The 21,100-nt window shown below is 34.7% G+C and overlaps 1 protein-coding gene across 2 annotated transcripts in view; it reads right to left on the bottom strand.

Annotated features, from left to right (window-relative positions):
- The window catches only part of LOC149065787 (laminin subunit alpha-1-like), a 438,052-nt gene that overhangs the window by 100,354 nt on the left and 316,598 nt on the right, over positions 1 to 21,100 (bottom strand). For both annotated transcript variants that reach the window (XM_089253835.1, XM_089253836.1), the window contains 4 exons: positions 12,625 to 12,785; positions 9,713 to 9,851; positions 1,333 to 1,735; positions 1,031 to 1,185 (listed from right to left, as the gene is read on the bottom strand). In XM_089253835.1, the coding sequence (XP_089109961.1) occupies positions 1,031 to 1,185; positions 1,333 to 1,735; positions 9,713 to 9,851; positions 12,625 to 12,785 (858 nt within the window). The remainder of the gene's footprint in view (positions 1 to 1,030; positions 1,186 to 1,332; positions 1,736 to 9,712; positions 9,852 to 12,624; positions 12,786 to 21,100) is intronic.

The following is a 21,100-nucleotide window of genomic DNA, read 5'->3' as shown; positions in this document are numbered from 1 at the left end:
ATAAAATAAAAATATCTTGAATGCGTGCCTGTGATTGACTATATGAAAGGGGGGAAAAAATTCCCCAAATTTTTCCTTCTTTATGTCACTTGGTCTCAGGCATACTTCTCGTGGATCAATGCGCAGTGAAAAAATGATATTTTTTCCAATATCCATGAAGCGATCCGAGAGAACCGGTCCTTGTCTCCCGGATTATTTTTTTTAAGCACCAGGGGGTGGTAGGTCCCTAAAGATTTTGAAAAAACATTTTGTCTTTCAGTGAAATACTTTGCTTTCTCAAATAATTTTGGACAATTTACACACACGGGCACATATTCTAACACTATTCACTCAAACCATTTCGAAATACCTTTGTCAGCTTCTGTATCTATGTATTCTGTATACTCAGTACGTTCTGTATCTTGTATACTAATTTCTGGAATTTTCTTGCCATTTTTTTCCTTCATAATTTTCCATTTCTCTAGTTTTACAAAAATTCTTTTCTGTGGTTTGGCAAATACTCATTCTTACTGCTGCTTCTAATCAATTCAAAACCTTCAGAGGTATGCCCAGTAATCTTCCGGGCCAATCATCCGAATACCATTAATATTCCACCTATACATGAAACATTTCTGATCCTATTCTTTTTCATATCAAAGGAAGCCATATTTCAAATAACAGTATATAAAGTGTGATATGCAAAGAAAATTGTTCAAGGGATAAAGCCCCTAAAAAATAGACCTGTGTAATTTTCTAAACAAATAAATACCCTGTGTAGAATAATTTACTTTCATTAGTGCTTATCTGAGATTCCTTTGATCTTTCATAGAATGTACCCAAGACTACTGTATACCACAGTTGCTCGAGAAAGGCAGAGTTAGATAAATCTATTTTCTATAATTTTCTTTTAAATTCTCATTTATTCTGAAACACATCACATGAACCCTTTAATATATTTCTGCTAACTCCTGGGGGGGGGGGGAGGGGGATGCATTTTGAAAATTGTTAACATCTTATACTAAATGTATATAAAATAAAAAATAAAACCCACACTAGAGGCTTTCTGACGAGCCAGAAGAACTTTATTTTTCAAGTCTTTCAAATTGAGTACTAGAGAGGCATGCTGCTTTCTTACTCGATCAGCAGAAGCTTGAGCACTTTCCGCAAGAGTTGAAGCTCCTTTAATATCATGACGGGCCTGCTGAACTATAATTACATGAAAAATTAGATTTTATGGGGGAGGGTTTCATTAAAGAAAATTAATTTTAGAATTGTAGAATTTGATAACTCTATATTCAGATATTCTAGAACAAGTTATTCCAACAAACATTGAAACTTAAAGTTAGAACTCACTCATTTTGTTCAAGTTTTCCAAACCTCCTTCAGTGCCTGCATGTATCGTTTCATACCTAGGTTTTAAATCATTTTTTAAAAGTTCATCAATATTACTGATCTTGTTATTGGCTGAATAAACTCTTTTTTCTGCAGCTTTTCCTTTGCTGTTTGCATTTTCTAAAATAATCTTAATTCCTTTTGGAAGTAAATCAATTTCACGGTTGATAATTAAATCACTCCTTTTTGTATTAAGAATATCTTGGGAAAGATTATCTAAATCAGATTTTCGTTGTCGAAGTGCAATTTCAAGCTCTGGAACATCTTCTTCATTGAGTCTCTGCGCTTCTTGAAGTAATTCCAAACTGCGTGCTTTTGCTTTTGTAGCTTGTGTAGTTAGAGCATCATCAGTCCCAGGGTAGGCCTATAAAACAAATAATCTACTAAATGCATTTTAAATGAATGTAATTAAATGAAACCATAAGCAGACAGCTTACAAACTGAACAATCTCTGCATCAATAAATTTATCAAGAGCCTTTGTTCATTTTATTTTGGAAACTTTATGAATTGCTTAAAACAAACATAAATTTTTATTATGTTCATATCAATAATTTTTTTTTGTCAGTTTCACCAAAGAAATACAGTAGAACCTTGATTAACTGAGCCTCTATTATCTATTACAAAGGCAAGTGGTCAGACCAAGTTAAACTGGCTACATATGCCTTTCATAGACACAGTACGGTGCATGACAGGCAAGGAAATCAGTGAAATTGGTGATTTGAAAATATTTTCACACACAATTCCTACATTTACTGTTATGTATCACAGTTTGATTTTCATTTGCTTGTTGTAAATAAATCTGTCTGTGTTATACTTTTATTTTTCATATTTTTTTAGGATCATCTCTATTATCCAAGGGTTATCTGAGGTCATCCCAGACCCCTATTAGCCTAAGTTAATCAAAGCTCTACTGTATCATTGACCTTGAGTTCATTTTAGCTGTAAATTTTATTAAGTATTTTTGATTGATTTAATGTGTAAAATGTCAGTTGAGGAGTTACGGTAACCTCAACCAATGTGACTTCAGCATTAAAAGTTTATCTGCAAGCAGATATGAACAGCTCCTGACACGAATATATACAATGCAGCTCATTTTTATACCAGAGGACGTGTGAGAGGTTATGTGGGGATAGAAAAACTGCAAATGGTTTTCAGAAAACTGTGTTCATGATGAGTGACCAATACACTCAGGAAAGAAAGCTTAGGGTGTCTACCATAAACCCAAAAGAAAATTCCTTAACTTTTCCTAGACTTATTTGGTGACACTGGTGATTTCACTCATTATTTGGTGACATCATTGGTGAATTATAACTTGCTATTTAGCAATAGTGATGATTTACAACTTTCTATTCAGTGACAGTGGTGATTTACGACTTATTTACTGTGACTTTGGCGATTTAATATTTGTTATTTGGCAGAGCTCTCTTTTGCTTGCAAAATGAAACACTTCATCTAGATTTTATATAATGACAATCAGCAATAGAAATCTCCGTCGTTTCTGCTGCTCACTGTGGTGACTTTTTCTTTTGAAACAGAAACCAAATTACATTAGCACTTTAACCCACTTCAGTTGACCACCGTTGCACAATTGCAGGTATCTATCAGCTCTGATGATGGGAAGCCAGATAAGAACCATGATTTTTGGTAATAAAATCAAGCACTGGAACTTGCTGGAAAAAATCTATCTTTTTCCTGACTTTATTTCATGAATTTTTCTTAACTTCCATGGCCTTTTTACATTTTCTGTCTTTTCTATGATGGTAGACAACTTGGAACTGGTTATTGTTTTCTTCTTCCCTAATAAGTTTGATGCAGGAATTAACAAAATTGAGGATAGTAAGAGTGGAATGAATGTTAGTGTTACAGTTGAGAAGGATGAAGCAATCGCCAACATATTTGATGTAAAAGGGAAAGTTAAGTACACCGAAGGATTCTATTCCAAACTAGTGCACACACATATAGACTAAACCAATGAGATGTTTCTTGATGGAGAAATGAAGCAATTAGGACACGGTCGTAAATGAAGTTATCAATGATGACCAAAAGTTCTTTGTTGCGATGAGAACTGGATATCAATGGTCCTAGGAAATCCATGTGAATAATTTCAACTTCAGTCTTTTACCGTATAGCGTTCAATTTCCCTTGTTTCTTTCCTGATGGTGCTTTTGTAAATGCACAGACCACACACTGTTTCTTGTGTTGTTCTACGTACCTCACCATTTTTGGAAACCAAGAATGTTCTCTGACCATTTGTACTACTTTTTCTGCACCATAATGACCTGAAAAGTCACGATATTTCTTAGCAAGGTATTTTCTCGTGGTTCGTGGCATCACAAACAACTTTCTTTGCTTGCAATTAATTTCTTCAATGCAATATAATATATCTTCATTCAACTCATAGTTATCAATAGTAGATTTATCATGATGAGTACATTTAGATACTGGCTTCTTGACAGCGGAGATCATTTTCTGCAATTCTTTGTCCTGAGACTGAATAAGAGAAACCCTCTATTGATGGAGGTGTAAAATGCCTTGGAATTTACATTAAATTTGCTTGGACTGTTAGAGCGAATCCTGCCATACAATGTATTTTCACATTTTTCCACAGCTGAATGACTGAGAGCATCAATGTGCGTTATATTCTTTCAGGGACAATGTTTCACCTCATAATCAAATTCGCTAAGTTGTTCAGGCCATCTCGCTATTTGAGGCTTAATATTTCGTTGAGTGTTCAAGTATATGATAGCAGAGCAGTTGGTAACAAGCGTAAATTTCAAGCCAAGTAGTAACGGTCGAAGGCACGTCATTGACCATACAACAGCAATGAGAGTTCAAGACAACGGGAGTGGTACTTTTCTTCATTAAGATGGAGTTTTATGACTCACACAGCACACCAGCTTTAGATTGTTGATATCGTCGCATTGAAGTAGAATACCTGCTAATCTGACTGCACTTGCAACAGCGTGCAATTCTGTTTAAGTCTTGGGAACTGAATACTCAGCTATAGCAATTAATTTCTTTGGCCACGCTTCAATCCCTCTCTGCTTACCATCCCTTCAGGCATACTGAATTCACATTTGGATAGCTTCAATGTCATTCCAGCTGTTTGCAGTTTTTCCAGAACCTTTTTCAGTTTTACCATCATGTAATAGAAATCACATGCACCAAAAAATATATCATCAACAAAACATACAGTTACAGTGTTCCACAATAGATCATCCAAAGCAACAGACATTGCACGCTGAAAAACTGGAGGTCCATTTGCTAATCTGATAGATAAATGGGTTGGCTCAAAAGCCCATCAGGTGTTGTAAACGCAGCTTTACATTACGGTTCATCATTCATTGGGATCTGGTTGAATCCTTAACATGCATCAAGAATGCAAAACATGCTATATCCTGAAAGACAGTCAAGCAAAACATCAAGACATGGAAGGGGAAATTTATCTTTCACATGGTTTGAGTATTTAACTGCCTGTAATCAATCACCATTCTGTATTCACCAGTCTCTTTGGGAACAAGTAGTACTGTACTATGATATACTGTCATATAATTCCTTGATCTATCATTTCAGTTGTAATTTTTTGCAGTATTTGTCTTGCATAATATGAAGCACGGTATGGAGATCGTGCTATTGGCTTGCTTCCTGGAATTTCATTTATGTGCATCACAGCTGTATTGATGCGCGCACGTGCGCACGCACACACACAAAACCACTAATAGGAAAAATAACATCATTACGAACGTCTGCATTTACCTTTTGAGCAAAATTTTGTTTTATCATAGATATGTCAGCACCTGTATCTACAACAGCTTCAGTTTCAACCTCATTGATGCAAACAGTTTTGTTGTGAGAAGGAATGCTTATTTTTGACGTGAACATAGCTGTGTTCACCTGAGGATTTTTTGGTTTTGTTGAACAATCCTTGGTACCGTGACCCTCTTTTTTACATGATGTACAAAACTTCACCATTTTTGGTTTATGACAATCTCTGGACAAATGTCCTTCTTGGTAACAGTTATAACACGCATTATGGTCTGCAGGTATACCAGTATCAATGTCCTTTCGCCAATGATTATCTTCTTTCTGTGGTTTGTTTTCGTTTAATTTTTCTTGAAAGATTTGGGTTGGCGGTCTAGAGCTTTTTGAATATTCATTGTTATACATTTTTTTAAAGTGCTCATGACCACACTTTCGTATTCATCAAGAATTTCTGTCAACTTTACCACCGTTGTGATTTTCGACCATTCATCAATGAAATGATCACAAATATGTATTCACACTACGTTTCAGTTTATCTGTCATGATAAGTTTTTTCAGCACTTCAAAATCATTTATTTCCAAACTGCTTATCCATTCCTTGAAATAATTCCTCAATTCGAAACCAAAGTTCTTCCATGTAATTTCTGAACTTTTCTTGTGGTTATTGAAAAGCTGGCGGAATTGTTCATGACACAATTTGAATCATATCAGCAGAAGTTTCTTGATGTAGTTATATTCAACAGCTTCCTGCTTGGGTTCTTTGGCAATGAGAGCAACAATTTCTGATGGTAATACACTGATGAGATTCGTAACCCAATGTTCTTTCGGGATGGACATGATCTTAGCCTGACACTCCAAAGAGGTCATAAATAAGCTAACATCATTCTTCATATCAAATTTTGGGATCAATTTATGAAGATCTACTTTAAATGAACTATCATTTTCCCTTGCTAGCCCCACCAATCGAACCTCTAGACAGTTCTAACCACTTCTTTTCCAATTCCGATTCTAGCCTTTTCATTTCCATTTCATCCTCCTTGTCATTCTTGTAGTTTTTTCTTCAAAAAACTCCAATCCAAGAGCAAAGACCATCAAGGTTTTGTTGCACCTAACCAGGGCCAGATTAACCCATATGAAGACCCTAAGCACTCAAGTGATTTTGATGCCCCCCCCACCTACTCTTTACTTTTAACCTAACTCATGGCCCGGAACTTCATGACAACTATATCTGTTTACAATTTTTGAGAATAAGTACGTAAATTGGTGTGTGGAGGGGGAATTCAGAAAAACCATTTCGCTAGGGACCTATGATGCCACGGCTCAGGAGTCTCAAGTTCCGGGGAGGCCTATGATAATTTCAACTGCTTAAAATTTTGGAGAGAGTATGGAAATTGGTGGGCAGGTATTTATAGGGAGGGGGGAAGGGCTCAGAAAACTTTGTTTTGTCCACTGACTTATGATGCTGTTGTGACGGCTCTGAGCTTACTTTATGAAAATTGAGCGAAATTTCAATACTGAGCATTAACACAAGTTCTTGTTCCCAATTGGCGTAGCTTCTCTTTTTTGTGTTGAGGCTGCAACTAAAAATGAAAATTTATTCTGTCACTAGGGGAATCTGTATCCATTTTGGCGTCATCACCCCTCAATTTTTGATGGAAAAATAGTATATATAAACTCAGTACACGGGACATCAAAGCTGTTCAATCAAGTGCTCTTTAGGATTTTCTCTACCAGATGGTTGATGCTAAGAAAAAATTTACATTAAAACAAATTTACTATTTGATCTTTTTTCTTGTGGTGTCCCTTCTATCCTGATGCCATAAGCATGTGCTTATTTTGCTTAATGGTTAATCCGGCCCTGCACCAAACAATGATCAAGCTGTATAATGACTTGTGGTGGAATTTGCGTTACCCAAGATGTACCATGAGAAGACCTACCACATCACAATACCGTGGTCACGAGCATTGGCGTATTCAAGATCAACCTTTAAAGGGGCACATTGGCTTTGGGGTGAAACACAAGGAATATCTCCCAGAGATAGTTTTAGCTACTAACCTTCAAAAAGCATTTTAAATGAACAGAAATGGATAAATATAACATTCAGTATGAAGGCATTTTCTTTTTTTGTTTTAATTTTTTACTAAAAATATTTGAAAATATTTTTAAATTTCTGATTGTCTTGGGGAGGGCATGGGCCCCCTATGTTTTCCTATGTACTACGTCTCTGGTCGCAAATGTAAGAACTTAGGGCTGTGACTTCGCTAGAAAATTTCACAGCACCGTTTAAATAAAAAAAGTAGGAAAACTTATCTATATACTACGCGTGTATAGGCAACATAAGGTGGAGAATTGTGATTTCAGAAACTAGAAAATGAGGAGAGTGCTTCTTCAATCAATAAATAAATTTTGTCTTTGGATTCAGAATAAATATTAATTTATTAATTTTCATGTTTTTTAATAAAAGTGTGAAAATTTTTTGATATTCAATTGAATATGATTTTTTTCAAATTATTGTCAGTAAATTTTATGTATAATTTATTTGGTTATAAATGCTATAATGTTATAAATGCTAAATAGCTTAATTAATCCTTTGAAAGGCAGAAATTTTTCCAACACCCACAGGAAAAAATGTAAACAAATACGCTCACTTTGGGACCAATATCTCCCTTCAAATACGAGTTATTATACAGTGTAAGTCAAAATGAATGCCAGAATTTCAAAGCTTTACAGCACAAAATGTAATTAATGTAATTTATTCAAAAGATGCATACATGTAGAGGTATTATAATCAAGTTTTGAAAATGTAGTCCTCACAAATGTTCAATATGCACTCCTTTTGTTACACGGCATAGATCCAAGTCTGTAATGCAATTCTTGCTGAAACCACAGTGACAGGAATTGTGTATCTTGATATGCTCCAATTATGGCTTCTGCCGCAGCTTCAAGATGACCTGCTTAGCTTTATTCTGCAACAGGATTATTCACCACCACATGTTCTGACTGAAGTGTGGAACCACCTCAATAACACATTACCACAACAGTGGATTGGTCGCATATCTACCCTAGACAAAGCAGTTACCTTGGCCACCATGATCCCAGGATCTCGCCCTGTGTGAATTTCCCATTTCACAGCTGGTATCCCCAGCATCGATAAAGACATGCTACACAAGGTTACAAGGTTTGGCAAGAATTGCATTACAGACTTGATGTATGCCATGTAACAAAAGGAGCGCATATCAAACATTTGTGAAGACTACATTCAAAACTTGATTTTAATACCTCTACACATGTATGTACCTTTTGAATAAATATATTAATTACATTTTGTGTAGTAAAGCTTTGAAATCCCAGCATTCATTTTGGCTCGCCCTGTATTGATTTTATATATTTATGCTCTCATCAGGATGTTTTTATTTAGAAAATTCTCTTGCAACATCTTAAATCATTGTTATCCCTCCCTCCAAGTGGGTTATGACCAACACTTTGGAAACCACTATCAAGGTAATGGTGGTGAAGAAATAAAACTCTTTTCAGGTAGCTGTACCTTAAGGGAGGCAAAATAATATTCGCCTCGGGCAGCAGAATTTCTAGGACCGGCCCTGTTTTCACGATTTGCGCAAAAAACCATAGTCTAATTGTAGTCATGGACAAGGTGGTGGTTCACTGATGGTTTTGGCTGCATTCTGGTGCAATGGGCAGGTATCAATAGCCTTTTTTAGATATCACTAAAATGCTTAGCATCATATCCATTAAATAGAGCATTACCTGTCAAACCTTTAGCTGTCTCCAATGGGAGTTTCAGCAAGATAATACAGGCAGGTCATGGTCGTAGGCAGATTGTACACATAGCAGGTCATGCAAAAGCCTAGTTTAATGTGCAAAATATTTAAGTTCTCGACTGTGCAGCATATGGTTTTGATTCCAAACCTATTTAGAATCTTTGGGGCATTTTATTGAGAGGTTTATAAAAAGAATTGATAGTATTCATCTGTAAAAAAGATCTTAGAGCTTCCATTGAGAGTTATTGGCATAATTTTGAGCAGCAAATAATGCAAGATACTTAATTTTTTCAATGGAAACCTCCATTAACAAGCTTATTAAGAAAAAGGAACATCTGACCATATTTAAAAAAAAATTTATTTTGCTGTAAATAGGACTTTGTCCAAAGTTTTGCATCGATTGTTCACATGCTATTTTTTTTCGTCATTATATTGCCTATAACGTCTTATTTTATTACTTTGAAATAAAGTAACTGTTCACCCTAATAAGTGGTAATTAATTTGTGATTTTGCAATTATTAGTTTTCAGATACTGTGTGATCTTAACTAGTGTCTGAACTTTTGCAGTACACAGTATTTCTGGCCAAACAAAATTTCCAAATTTAATTTTCAACATGGTATTTTTACTCTCTTACTGATTTTTATTTGTTCAAAGCATTCATGAAATTAAAAATTATAAATCAAAATAGTGCATATCATTTCAAATTCCAGTTATGCATAAATTTTGATACATACAATTCTGTGTATATGAAATATTTGTACTACAATTTTCATTGCAATATGAGAGTCTGATTATACCTTTTTAAAAGCATTCTCTGCAGCTGTTTCGGCTTGTTTTGCTGCATTCTCTGCATCATTTATTGCATCAATAATATTCTGATAAGCTTTAGCAGCTTGCAAAGGAAATTCGGAAAGCTCTCTAGTTGCACTGAAAAGGCTTTTAAAAAAGTTATGAACTATTGTTAAAAGCTAAACAGACACTATTCAATAAGTACAGTTATTTAAAACTTTTTGATCGTTAGCAATATTTTTCTGTTATTTCTCAAATTAGTTGTATCATAAATTATATTCATATCAGCATTCATACGATGAACAATAATTACTATTACATTATACTAATTAGAACAACTTGAGTTGACAAAGCTGTTAATCAGACATTTTCAGCATAGGCAGCAATGGGCGTAGTGGCCCAGATCAATAAAGCCCGGTTCACATGTGTAATAAACCATCCCGGGAAGTTCCCGGTAACGGGGATTTTCACTATAAATCATTCACATAACGTTTAGTTTCTGCCAGTAATTCTTTCTGGAAGTCGTCACTGGTTACATGGGGTGAACGGAAGTGGTTGATTCAAAGCGGCTGAAGGAGCTTACAGTAGTTTTTGTGGTGCAAAGGATCATAGGAAAGAAGGTTGGTGTCGACCACCAATCCACCCAAAGAAAGATGGGCTTTTTTTATGAGCTTCTTTCCCACCTAAAAAGTTGCCATGCCGGTAATTATCACCAAAGCGATCCCCAATCTTACACATGTGAATGGGCCTTAAGATACTTGCCCAAAGTAACCAAGGATGTTTAGAGGTCTGTGAGCCCAATACCCAATTTTTTATTGTTAGAATCTATCCTGACACGAAAGTATAACAAACTATGAAAACAGACCACAGGAAAATATTGCTACTGCAGGGAGTCCCCCACCATGGGGTTAGCGCACCAACCTCTTGGTGGAATATGTAAAAGGGACAAAATGTTGAATGCTGCCATTCAGAACCAACAATAAACTGTAAATCCCAGTCTAATTAGACCTTGTGTGCAGAAAATGACTGTGGTGTGACAAAAATGATCAATGACAGCAGCAAAGGACCAATTTTATCTTGGAAAAATACTTATCCAACAGAATTAATAAATTGTGAAAAAATTTTGTTACCCTCAAAATGGATCTTAAGCTCATGAATGATGAATTGCACTAGACAACAGTTAAATTATGTTTGATATGAAAATATATACAATTCTGGATGATATCATCATTTCACTCATTACAAAAAAGCACTGACTTGATGGAGCTCTAGGCAAAAAAGGTATTGGGAGGGGTGGGGGGCATCGAACTGTGGTAGAAGAGGTTTGGATCCTCAGCAAATACTGCTACACATGTTTGTAAACACATCAGAAAAAGGATATGTGTGTGCACTATTTTGAATGAGAAATGTAATGTAAAATTCTCTATGAAATATCTTACAATAAATGTTTTTTTTATGCACGCTCATATGAGCAAAAGTATTGATAATGTAATCAAAATCATATTTTTGAGTTATCTCAATTTCAACACACAATAAAGCTAAAGATGACAGTTTTGATGTGTAAAAGATGAGCAAACTGATGATTTTATCCTTTAATAAGAAAAATTATCTTTCTTTAGAACAATTTGACATTGGTTATGTTGTCTCAATGCTGTTTCAACATTTGGAAACATCTCTTCTAAACCTCTAGCATTATTTAAAATTTGTAGCATTGAGTCATCAACCTGAACCAAGGATGCAGTTCATTGGAAAAAGTGTTTGCAAGATCCTATGCATAAAATTTTGCATTGCAAATATACAGAATCTTCATGAAAATTTGAGGATTTTATAATGAACAAACAGGAAAACTTTCTTGCCATCATTTCATAAATCATTTTACAGAGAAAAAGATGTGAAATTGAAGAATTGAACAAAAGACGGTGACATATTAAAACATATTTTCATCATGAAGTAATCATTGCAATAGGTGCATTATATATGCTGTGCAAAGTCTATTACTGATTGGTATAATATTAAAATTGGTATTTAATATGGTTTGCTAATAATAGGCACTTTAAAAACAGTATGACATAATTTAAGGAAAATTCCCAAAATTTTACAAAATAAAATTTATAAAAAATTGAGTAAAATATAAATTATTATAAATTTGGAGGCCCCTTAAAACATGGGGCCCTGGGCAAACGCCCATGCGGAAATCGGACCCTGCAAAAAAGATATAACACACAGCATTATCTAGTGAAAAACAAGACAGAACAAGACATCTTGTTCTCATGTAAATCATGACCAGATAGCATTGTTAGCCTTATCTTATTCCCTCCCTTGTTAATGTAGCATGTATAGTCTGGTAATATCATGTTTTCTATATTCAATAAATAAATAACTTTATTTTTAACAGAAGTTTTTTTATTATGTCCTTTACAACATATGCAGTTCTTTCCAAATGAAATGGGTAACAATAAAAGCAGTTTGAGGTATGCCACACTCGGCTAACCTCAAAGTTAAACGGTTGATACAGTTTTTACCAAAATTAACCAAAAACCGATACAACAGTTTTTGGTTAATTTTTATTTTTTATCAATCTAGTAGAATATTTATTTATATGTATAGGGTCCCCTGATGTATATTGAATGACTGCTCTAGAATGAACAAAATTACAACTGGCCATTTTGTTCCACTAATTTCTATTTCTTTTAGATTACATTTCTTGGTCAACAATTGGCCATCAAACTTATCAAGCAGCAATTAAGAATGACTTTTCTTCATTTAAACAATTACGAGACAAGAATGGTTTCAATACCTCAGCATTTCTTGGAAAAAAGTATTTCACTCTCAAACTTCAATGAAGTTTCTGAATTGGAATCTTAACCTCTGAGTATCAGTTACATGATAAACACTCATATAACACATTAATAACACTCACTTCCCGAGCTCCTTACTCTGTCGATCCAGATCATCTGCATGTTCTTGTGCAGGAATGACATACTTAATTCGATAGAGAGGATTTAAAAATGCCAAGATACTTCTGTGTTTATCCAGACTTTCAGTTGCATTTTCTACATCTCGAAGTAGTCTTGGAAGATACTGGAACAAAAATTTAAATAACTTTTATAGCATATATTGTAGAGCTTTGTGACAAAAAAATATGTTTTATTAAAATGAAAAACTGTATGCAAATACATATGCAAGGCTGCAACAGCTAAAATGCCCAACAAGGAGGCTGAGAAAAAGATGCCATAGCAAATATGGATTTCAAATGTTTCTAAAATATCTAAAATACAGCAACCCAATTAAAAATGCAATCATAAAAACTAAAGACTTTATATACCTGATAAAATATAATACAATGCCCATAAAAAATATTTATGATTGTCATATCTAAGAAGGGTAAGTTCTCGATTTACCCCAACATGTTTATCATATTTATATTCAAGCATGTCACAAAGGCTCCAACAGGCAAATTGCTCAATGAGTTGGTTCAAAAAAAAAGATGCCCATAAAACATTGATGTCAAATGAGAAACTAAAATACAGCAACCGAATGTAAGAGCATAAACTATATCATGCAAAAAATGAATGTAATACACTGCCAATAAAATAATTATGGTTGTCTTATTAGTATAGAGAGCTTTTTGATTTTTCCCAATATGTTTATCATACTTTTAAATGTGTCAATTGCATTAGAACTCATGAACCCTGGAGGTAAGCTATTCCATTTATTAACAACCTTATTAGAGAAAAAATTCTGAAAAAAATTATATCTGAGAGAAACTAAGGATGAATTTGGTACATATATTCATGATAAAACTATAGTGAAGTATTAATATTATGCTATTATGTGGACCAAGAAACCATATCGTTGTAGAGGTATTATCATTAAATCGAGATACTTTGGCCTTGAATACCAACTGTGGACCACGATCAAAACTTGTGATTCATAAGTTTCTGAGTGGAAACCAAAGGTGTAGGAATGAGGGGAACAGCAAAGCGGCACCTACTGATCTAATGTATATGCGTATATATGAATTGACATCATAATCGTCGGGCCCCCCCCAAAGCATTCATCATTGTGCTCCCCAGACTTTCAAGTCTATCATCATAGGCGGAGATAGCCTGTGGTGGAAACTATATATCAAAATTATATGCAAATTGCATAATCGTATAAAAATTTAATGTTATAAAATGTACCGTGTGATGTAAACTGAGTAAATGTCATATCAATAGAATTTTCAGAAACTCAGTAGCGTACGTAGGATTTTCTTGGGAGGGGAATTCACCATTTTTTTCCTTGCCAGGGAAATGAGTTCCGTTTTCTGGTGGAAAGCAGTCTAAAATTGTTGATTTATATAGAGCAAACACAGAAAACCAAGCAAACAAAATGAGCAAGCTTGCCATGTATGCAAGAGGTCCTGCGTTCAATTCCTGGTGGAGAGAAACAACACTTTTTCCTGTTCACTTCCAGGGCCATCTTAAGAGTATCATGGGTCCTAGGCGAAGTGGTTTTTCGGAAGCCCTACCTGGTAAATCCTTGAAAATTTCAACCTGATCTCATTTTTGTGAGGCCCCTGGACCATGCCCGGGTGGGCCCATGCGTTAAGACGGCACTGTTGACCTCAGCATGATATCCAGAAAGTCTATTGATTTCATGTATCTTAGCTGAGCAAAAAATCATCATCCAACAGAAAACCAATTTTATAAAGATTGATGAATGAACTTATTTCTGATTTTCAAGAGAGAAACATTCCTTTTCTCATTTGAATACTGGAAAATAATAGTAATTGAGTATTTATAATAATATGATGAAGAAATTTCAATGCCTTACAAAATTTTTACATCTTAAGAAAAAATCGCTTTGTCAGCTGATCTTTCACATACAATGAAACCTTGCTACAATGATAAGCATATAACGATAAAATTAATCGTTATATCAAGATTTCAGGTAAATCATTCTACAACAATATTTTTTTCAAATCTTTTATGTAATTATCTGTAGTCTAATTTTAAACTCTCGATACAATGATATCATTTACTGCAATAAAATTTCACCATTACAGAGGTCTTTCCCTTCTTATCCAGAGGTCCTTGCACCCCGTGAGATATGTGAACTTGGCTGAAAGGGCATTTTAATAATTGTTTTTACATTGTTGTATAGTGAATATTATTTTGTAAAGGGGTCTGTGGAATTCATGTCAAGGTCTCAGCAAGAAGATGGGGTAATAGAATAGTTCGTGACATTTGCACACCCAAAATATCCCAGTAAGTAGAAAAAATTGTTTCAGTGAACAGAAATTGCTTAGTATAAATATAAACAACATAATACGTGCACAACATTAGGTATAGACATAGCATAAACTTAAAATAGACATAACATATGCATTATTATTACCTAAGGTCAAAGCGTCAGGCGAGCATTAACAAAGCCATGTTACAATGTCATCCTTCAGATTCGTGGCGCTGCATGTCTTATGCAATATTTTATATTTTTATTATGTTTTTATGCCACCCACTAGCTAGGCATTATCAGGTGTTTCTCTTTGCATCTGAGTTCAGTCTGGCTTTGACCATCGACCGAGATGCAACAAAAAATCTCTCTCTTCTATTTCTATACATTAAATAAGTTCAAATAAGAAAACAGAGTCATGGCTTGGCCTATTTCCTAAATAACAAGACATCCACCAGCACTTGTCCCACCAAAAGATAAAACTGGTTTGGTTTTCCGCTTATTACCCAACAAGACGTTGGAGCTTTGAACCTAAAAGTGCTCGGGTTTTTAAGACAAGCAAAAGTAGGATAACGGTTCTACTTGGTGTAAACATGACCAAAAAATTGAAATGTTATTATAGGTAAGAGTGTGAGACCCCAATGTTCCGGTCAATAACTAAATCATTACCATTAGTTTATGAAGCTAACTCTAAGTTATGAATGACATGTAAAATTTGGAGGGAGAACTCTGGAGTGCTTAGATAATAAGTTTCATACAACCAATAGAGAAGTGTTTTTGTTGTGTCTTTATTGTTGGTAATTGTGCAGTTAATGGATTGTGTTCGAACAATTGAATTGATCTTTCTCCAAATGTCACATATGTGTTACAATCACTCGATTAAGGAGTCATCCGAAATTTCAAGTCGCATGACAAAAAATTATTTCTGAAGGATTTCATCAGAGTGATAGATGAAATAAAAATTCCACGGGACCATATTTGATACCATATTCCATGTGCACATAAACTGGAATATGGTCTCTGAAATTACCATGAGGAATTGTTTCCATCATGCTGATACCTCTGTAAATTTTGTAAATGATAGTGAAGATGATGATGATGACTTAATCTCACTTGCTGTGTTGTTAGGACATCTGCAAAATCATGGGAAAGATATGCCTGATGAAGGAAAGTATCTGGAATGTTGATGAAAAATCTTCAAATATGCATAGAGAAAAATGTAATGGATATATATTGTAGCTGAACTTCAGGAAAGTAAAAACATATTCAATGAGACAAAACAGACAAAGAATTACAGCCACCAAAGATGCCTTCAAAACAAGAGACCATGGATTCTATGGATCTATTAAAAAAATCTGTATCGAGACCGGAAAGCACAACAGACAGATACTTCCAATCTCTATCTTCTTTGGAGAAAAGAATGGCTTCTTCAACTATCAATCCCATACAAACAAAACTTGCCTGTTTTTTTTTATTCAAAAATAAATATATATTTTTTCAAACTCTAAATTACTCCAGTTTTTCTTAATCAGTTAAAATTAGAGTTAAATATTTAGAGAAATCAACTTTCTTAACTGAACTCATTTGCAGGAAAATTTGGTTTTCCTGCACTGAATGTATCAATAGGAAGATGGGAATTAGCGTGATTATGGCTTACTCTATTTAACAAGTCACTCCACTTAAAAGGTCATATTTTTGCTCTCCCAAGAACGACTAATTAATGAGGTTTGATTGTAAAAAAACAGTTTTAAATTTTTTATGAGGGGGACCCTCTTTACTCAAAAAGGACCCAGGCTTTTCCAGCAACCTAGGTCCAACGACTCTTGTGAATTAGAGTAGAGTGACATCTCTGCTTTCGCTTGTTCTAGATAGTTTAAAATTCCCATCATTTTAGTGTAAAATCATGCAAATATATGTGCTAGTGCAAGAGGCTGGTTTAATGAAAAATAAAGCAAGGTTTTGTAATCCCTAAAAGCACCACAGCATGTAAGTGCCTAAAAAAATTCAATTTTGACGAATGCAATACTTCTATTTCACAGTTAGTGGCAAAGAAATGATACTTTTACATTGTATTTGTTTATTTTTATGCTCATACACTGAGTCAGTAATAACCCAACAATCTACTTCACAAAACTAGTATAGTGTTTTTCCTTAACCCTCACAAAGGAAATCCTGAGACATTGTGGCATATGCACATGCTAATAAGATGACATCACATAGATGGCACTACAAGTGCAGCAAATGATCGGGAGAGTTGCCAATAAAAGGAATGGGCTTTTGTATTCACTCACATTTAACTTAAGGCTCAATATGAAATAGTTGTTATTTTTGTTCATTTAAGTTTTAATTAAATAGCCTGGCATGGCGTTGTCCTGATTTATGGTGTTGTTGCCTCACCATAACTGATGATTAGGGTGCGGATTTTTATGACAAGTCATATTTTAAGGATTTTTTGTCTATAGGTCATATTTTAGGCATTTTCAGCTCTATCTGTCATATTTTAGCCATTTTTAAACAAATCAGTCATATTTTGGGTTATTTGTCACCAAAATTCTAATCAACATGCAGTTTCTGCCTAAAGAAAAGTAATCCTCCTCTGTTTTTCTTTTCTTCCATAACAAATACGCAATTCACGCATAGTTGGTCGTACTTGTTCTGCAAAAGGAGAGAGAGAGGGTCAAAGAAGGTAGTGAAAATTTCCTCTACTAACAATAGGACAATACTTGGATAATCCTTTCTGAGAAAGGAGTTCTGGTTGTGCCTGTCAGTCACTTCTGACCCCTTTCTTTGTTCCCAGGAAATTAGTTTTGACCTTGACTGGCACGCGAAGCAAGTACGCTTGATGCTGATTCGATGAAGTAGAGTACTGGACTACAAAACTCTTGTGTTTAGCTTTTGGCAATTTTCATTTCTCAGACACATTTTCATTCAGATTTAGAGGGATTTCATCATGACCAAAGTTAAGTGCACAGAGAGTACAAAATTGAGAAATTGTTTGGTGAGGATATTTTCAGCAAAGATGGTTCAATTTTATTTTGTAAAATATGTGAGGTCGAAGTTTCAGCTCCAAAGTGATTCAATGTGCAACAGCAATCAGCTAGGCATGAGAGGTGCCAAGCAAGACTTACAAAGAATGCAGAAACCAAACAACGCCTGCTTTTTTGACAAGGCTTCTTCGGATACTGCTCCATCGGGAAAGTTTTCAGAATTTTCGAAAGATCTGTGTAAAATGGTGGTTTCTTCGAATATTCTGTTGAAGAAAATAAATAGCAGTAGCAGCAGCTTTAGATGCTTCTTGGAAAAGTATATTAGCCATCCAATTCCTGAAGAATCAACTTTGCGGAAAAATTACGTCTCTTCCTGTTATATGAAGATGTGCTAAGAAAAATATGATGTGCTGTTGACGACAATAGAATTTGGGTTTCTATAGATGAAACAGAGGGTGATGGCAGATACATAGCTAACGTTGTTGTTGGAACCCTAAAGGTTGATAGGCCAGGTGAAATATTTCTTTTAACATGTGAAATGCTACAAAAAGTCAAAAATTCTACAATTGCTATGCAATTTGATGATGCTATGAAGTTATTGTGGTCAGATGGTGTGAAAAGGGAAAAAGTTATTTTCTTAACAGATGCGGCTCTATACATGACCAGGGCAGCTAGAGGGCTAGAACTGTTTTCCCAAAAATGGTCCACATTACATGTTTGGCACATGGTTTGCACAGATTGGCTGAAGAGATTCGGGAAAATTATTTCAATATCGACAAATTGATTTCGAATGGGAAAAAAATGTTTCTAAGAAAGCTCCTCTCAGAATACAAAAATTTAAAGAAATCACCCCTACTCTATCTCTTCCACCTCAACCTGTTCTTAAACATTGGGGGACTTGGTTCAATGCCGCCTCGTATTATTGTATGAATTACAATGCTTTAAAGAGTATAGTTGACAACTTTGATTCTTCAGATGCTTCATCCATCAAGATTGTGAAGGTCTGTTTTTTGTCAAAAAGTTTGTCTGGACATTTAGCACATGTGAAATCAAACTTTGCTAAAATACCAGATGCAATTGCTCACCTAGAGACTGTTGGATTGTCACTTTGTGATGCATTAGGAACTGTTCAGCAAGTTAGCAGTGACATATTTCAAGCAAAAGGTGACATTGCGAAAATAGTTATTGCAAAATTAGAAAAAGTAATACGAGCTAATGTGGGTTACTCGACCCTTTGTAAGGTAAATGCCATTTTATGCAGAAACCAGGCACAATTTGATGACACCGAGTCAGAAGTGTCTGCACATGAAATGACTTTCTTCAAATTTGCTCCCATAACTTCGTGCAAAGTTTTACTATTTACAAAAACATATTGCAAGACAATAGATGAAGTTTCCAATTTAAACATTTGAAAATGCATGTCGTAATTTACTGTAATTATAGTGTAGATTGATAGAATTGTACCAGGGTATGCATTATTTTCATTTACATTATGTAAGACAGTTTTAAGAAAAATGCTTTGAAATTTTCATCTATTACAAGTTAATGAACTGACTGTTCATTTTAAAATTGGATAAGATCAGAAAGAAAAATGGAAATGGAGAAATTAGTGAGTTAAATTATGAGGTCACAGTTTCATATTTTTTAAGATCATATTATCATTTTCTTTAAGGTCATATTTTGATGTTTTTAGGTCATAAATGCTTGTGCATATTTCCAAGATTTTTAGGTCATAAAAATCTGCACCCTACTGATGATGAATGGGCTACATTTGGGCACTCGTATGATCATCACTGACTTATCCTCGCAGTGTAGCTTTCTGGTGTGCAGCGTTTTGGCCCTTGCATGACCATTACTGACTGCCTACATATAGTGGCTTCTTTGGTTTATGGCTTTTCAACACTTGCGTGATCATCACCGATCATCTTCGCTTTAGAGCTTTGCCATATGTTGGTCTTCATTGAATGCCTTGCTCTTGTTGGTAGTGCTCAGCTATGATTCAAAGTGATCTAACTGGTGAATAGTAGACTTTTCCACACCCATCGTTGTGGTAGCCTCGTAAGTACCTTTCTAATTGTTGAAATGCCCTGGTGCCCCAAAAATCAATTTTGAAAATCTAATTTTCAATGAAAATTAGTTTTAGTCTATATATTTTTATATTTTACAAATATACAATATTTCTTACCATGCCACTTAATGGTAAGGAGGATACCCTGTGATGAACAGGGATCGGATATCGAGGGTAGCCATGCATATCCCACTATTCTGGAAAGACAATGCTAGATTGTATTTTGTTCAGTTGGTTTCTAATTTTGTGATTTCTGGTACAACTACTTAGTTAACCATGTTTCACCCATTGGTAGCCTTGCTCAATTCTGAAACACTGAAGCGGTGTGCCGATATAGTCAAGTACCACCTAGGGATAAATCATGAGATTGTTTAAAAGAAAGGCTAATTTTAGAATTTGAGTGTTCTGAGGCACATAAGATGAAGGCTCTGTTACAGGATCTTGAGCTCACTGATTGAAGACCTTTGGTCTTAATACGTTAAATATGTGAGTTTAGTGCAGGGCGAATGGATGATGGTTTCCTAAAAAACCTTTGATTGACTCGCTTGCCCACTCAAGTTCAGGCAATCTTGAGTATAAGTGATGTGATTTGAATTAGCTAACCTTAAAGACAGATAAAATCTGTGAGGTTTGCTCCCTGGGGTCTAGAGAAATTAGTCCTAGAAATTCACTCCTCTACCTCAGTTAAAATAGAAAATGAGCAAATCGCCTCATTGAAAAATAAAATTGACAAATTATCAAGGCAAGTACAAATTTTGTCTAATAAATTAAATGGACAATATAAGCGTCGAAGCAGATTGAGAAGTTGTTTGCGATGTGGCAATGATAATAAAAGGGAAAATTCAGATTTTTGTTTTTACCATAATAAATTTGGTATAAAAGCTTTCAAATGTAGGTAACCATGTTCGTTCCAGAAAAACTTGTAATGCAGTGGGTTTAAGCGATGCAGCCTCTTGTATCCCACATTCGAAGACGCAGAATTTTTGTTTCAGATAAAAGAACAATATTGCATTATATTTAATTGATACCAGATCGGACGTTAGTTGTTTGCGTATTTCATTATTTCCTAAGTATAAAAGTCCTACTAAATTTGTTCTCGCTGCCACTAATTCTACAAAAATTAA

Source organism: Pholcus phalangioides, unplaced genomic scaffold (assembly GCF_987345545.1).
Source record: "Pholcus phalangioides strain wild (caught in Gottingen) unplaced genomic scaffold, Ppha-v1.0 ptg000039l_1, whole genome shotgun sequence".
NCBI classification, from domain to species: Eukaryota; Metazoa; Arthropoda; class Arachnida; order Araneae; family Pholcidae; genus Pholcus; species Pholcus phalangioides.
The sequence above is the reverse complement of the archived record's forward strand: the minus strand, read 5'-3'. Positions and strand labels throughout refer to the sequence as shown.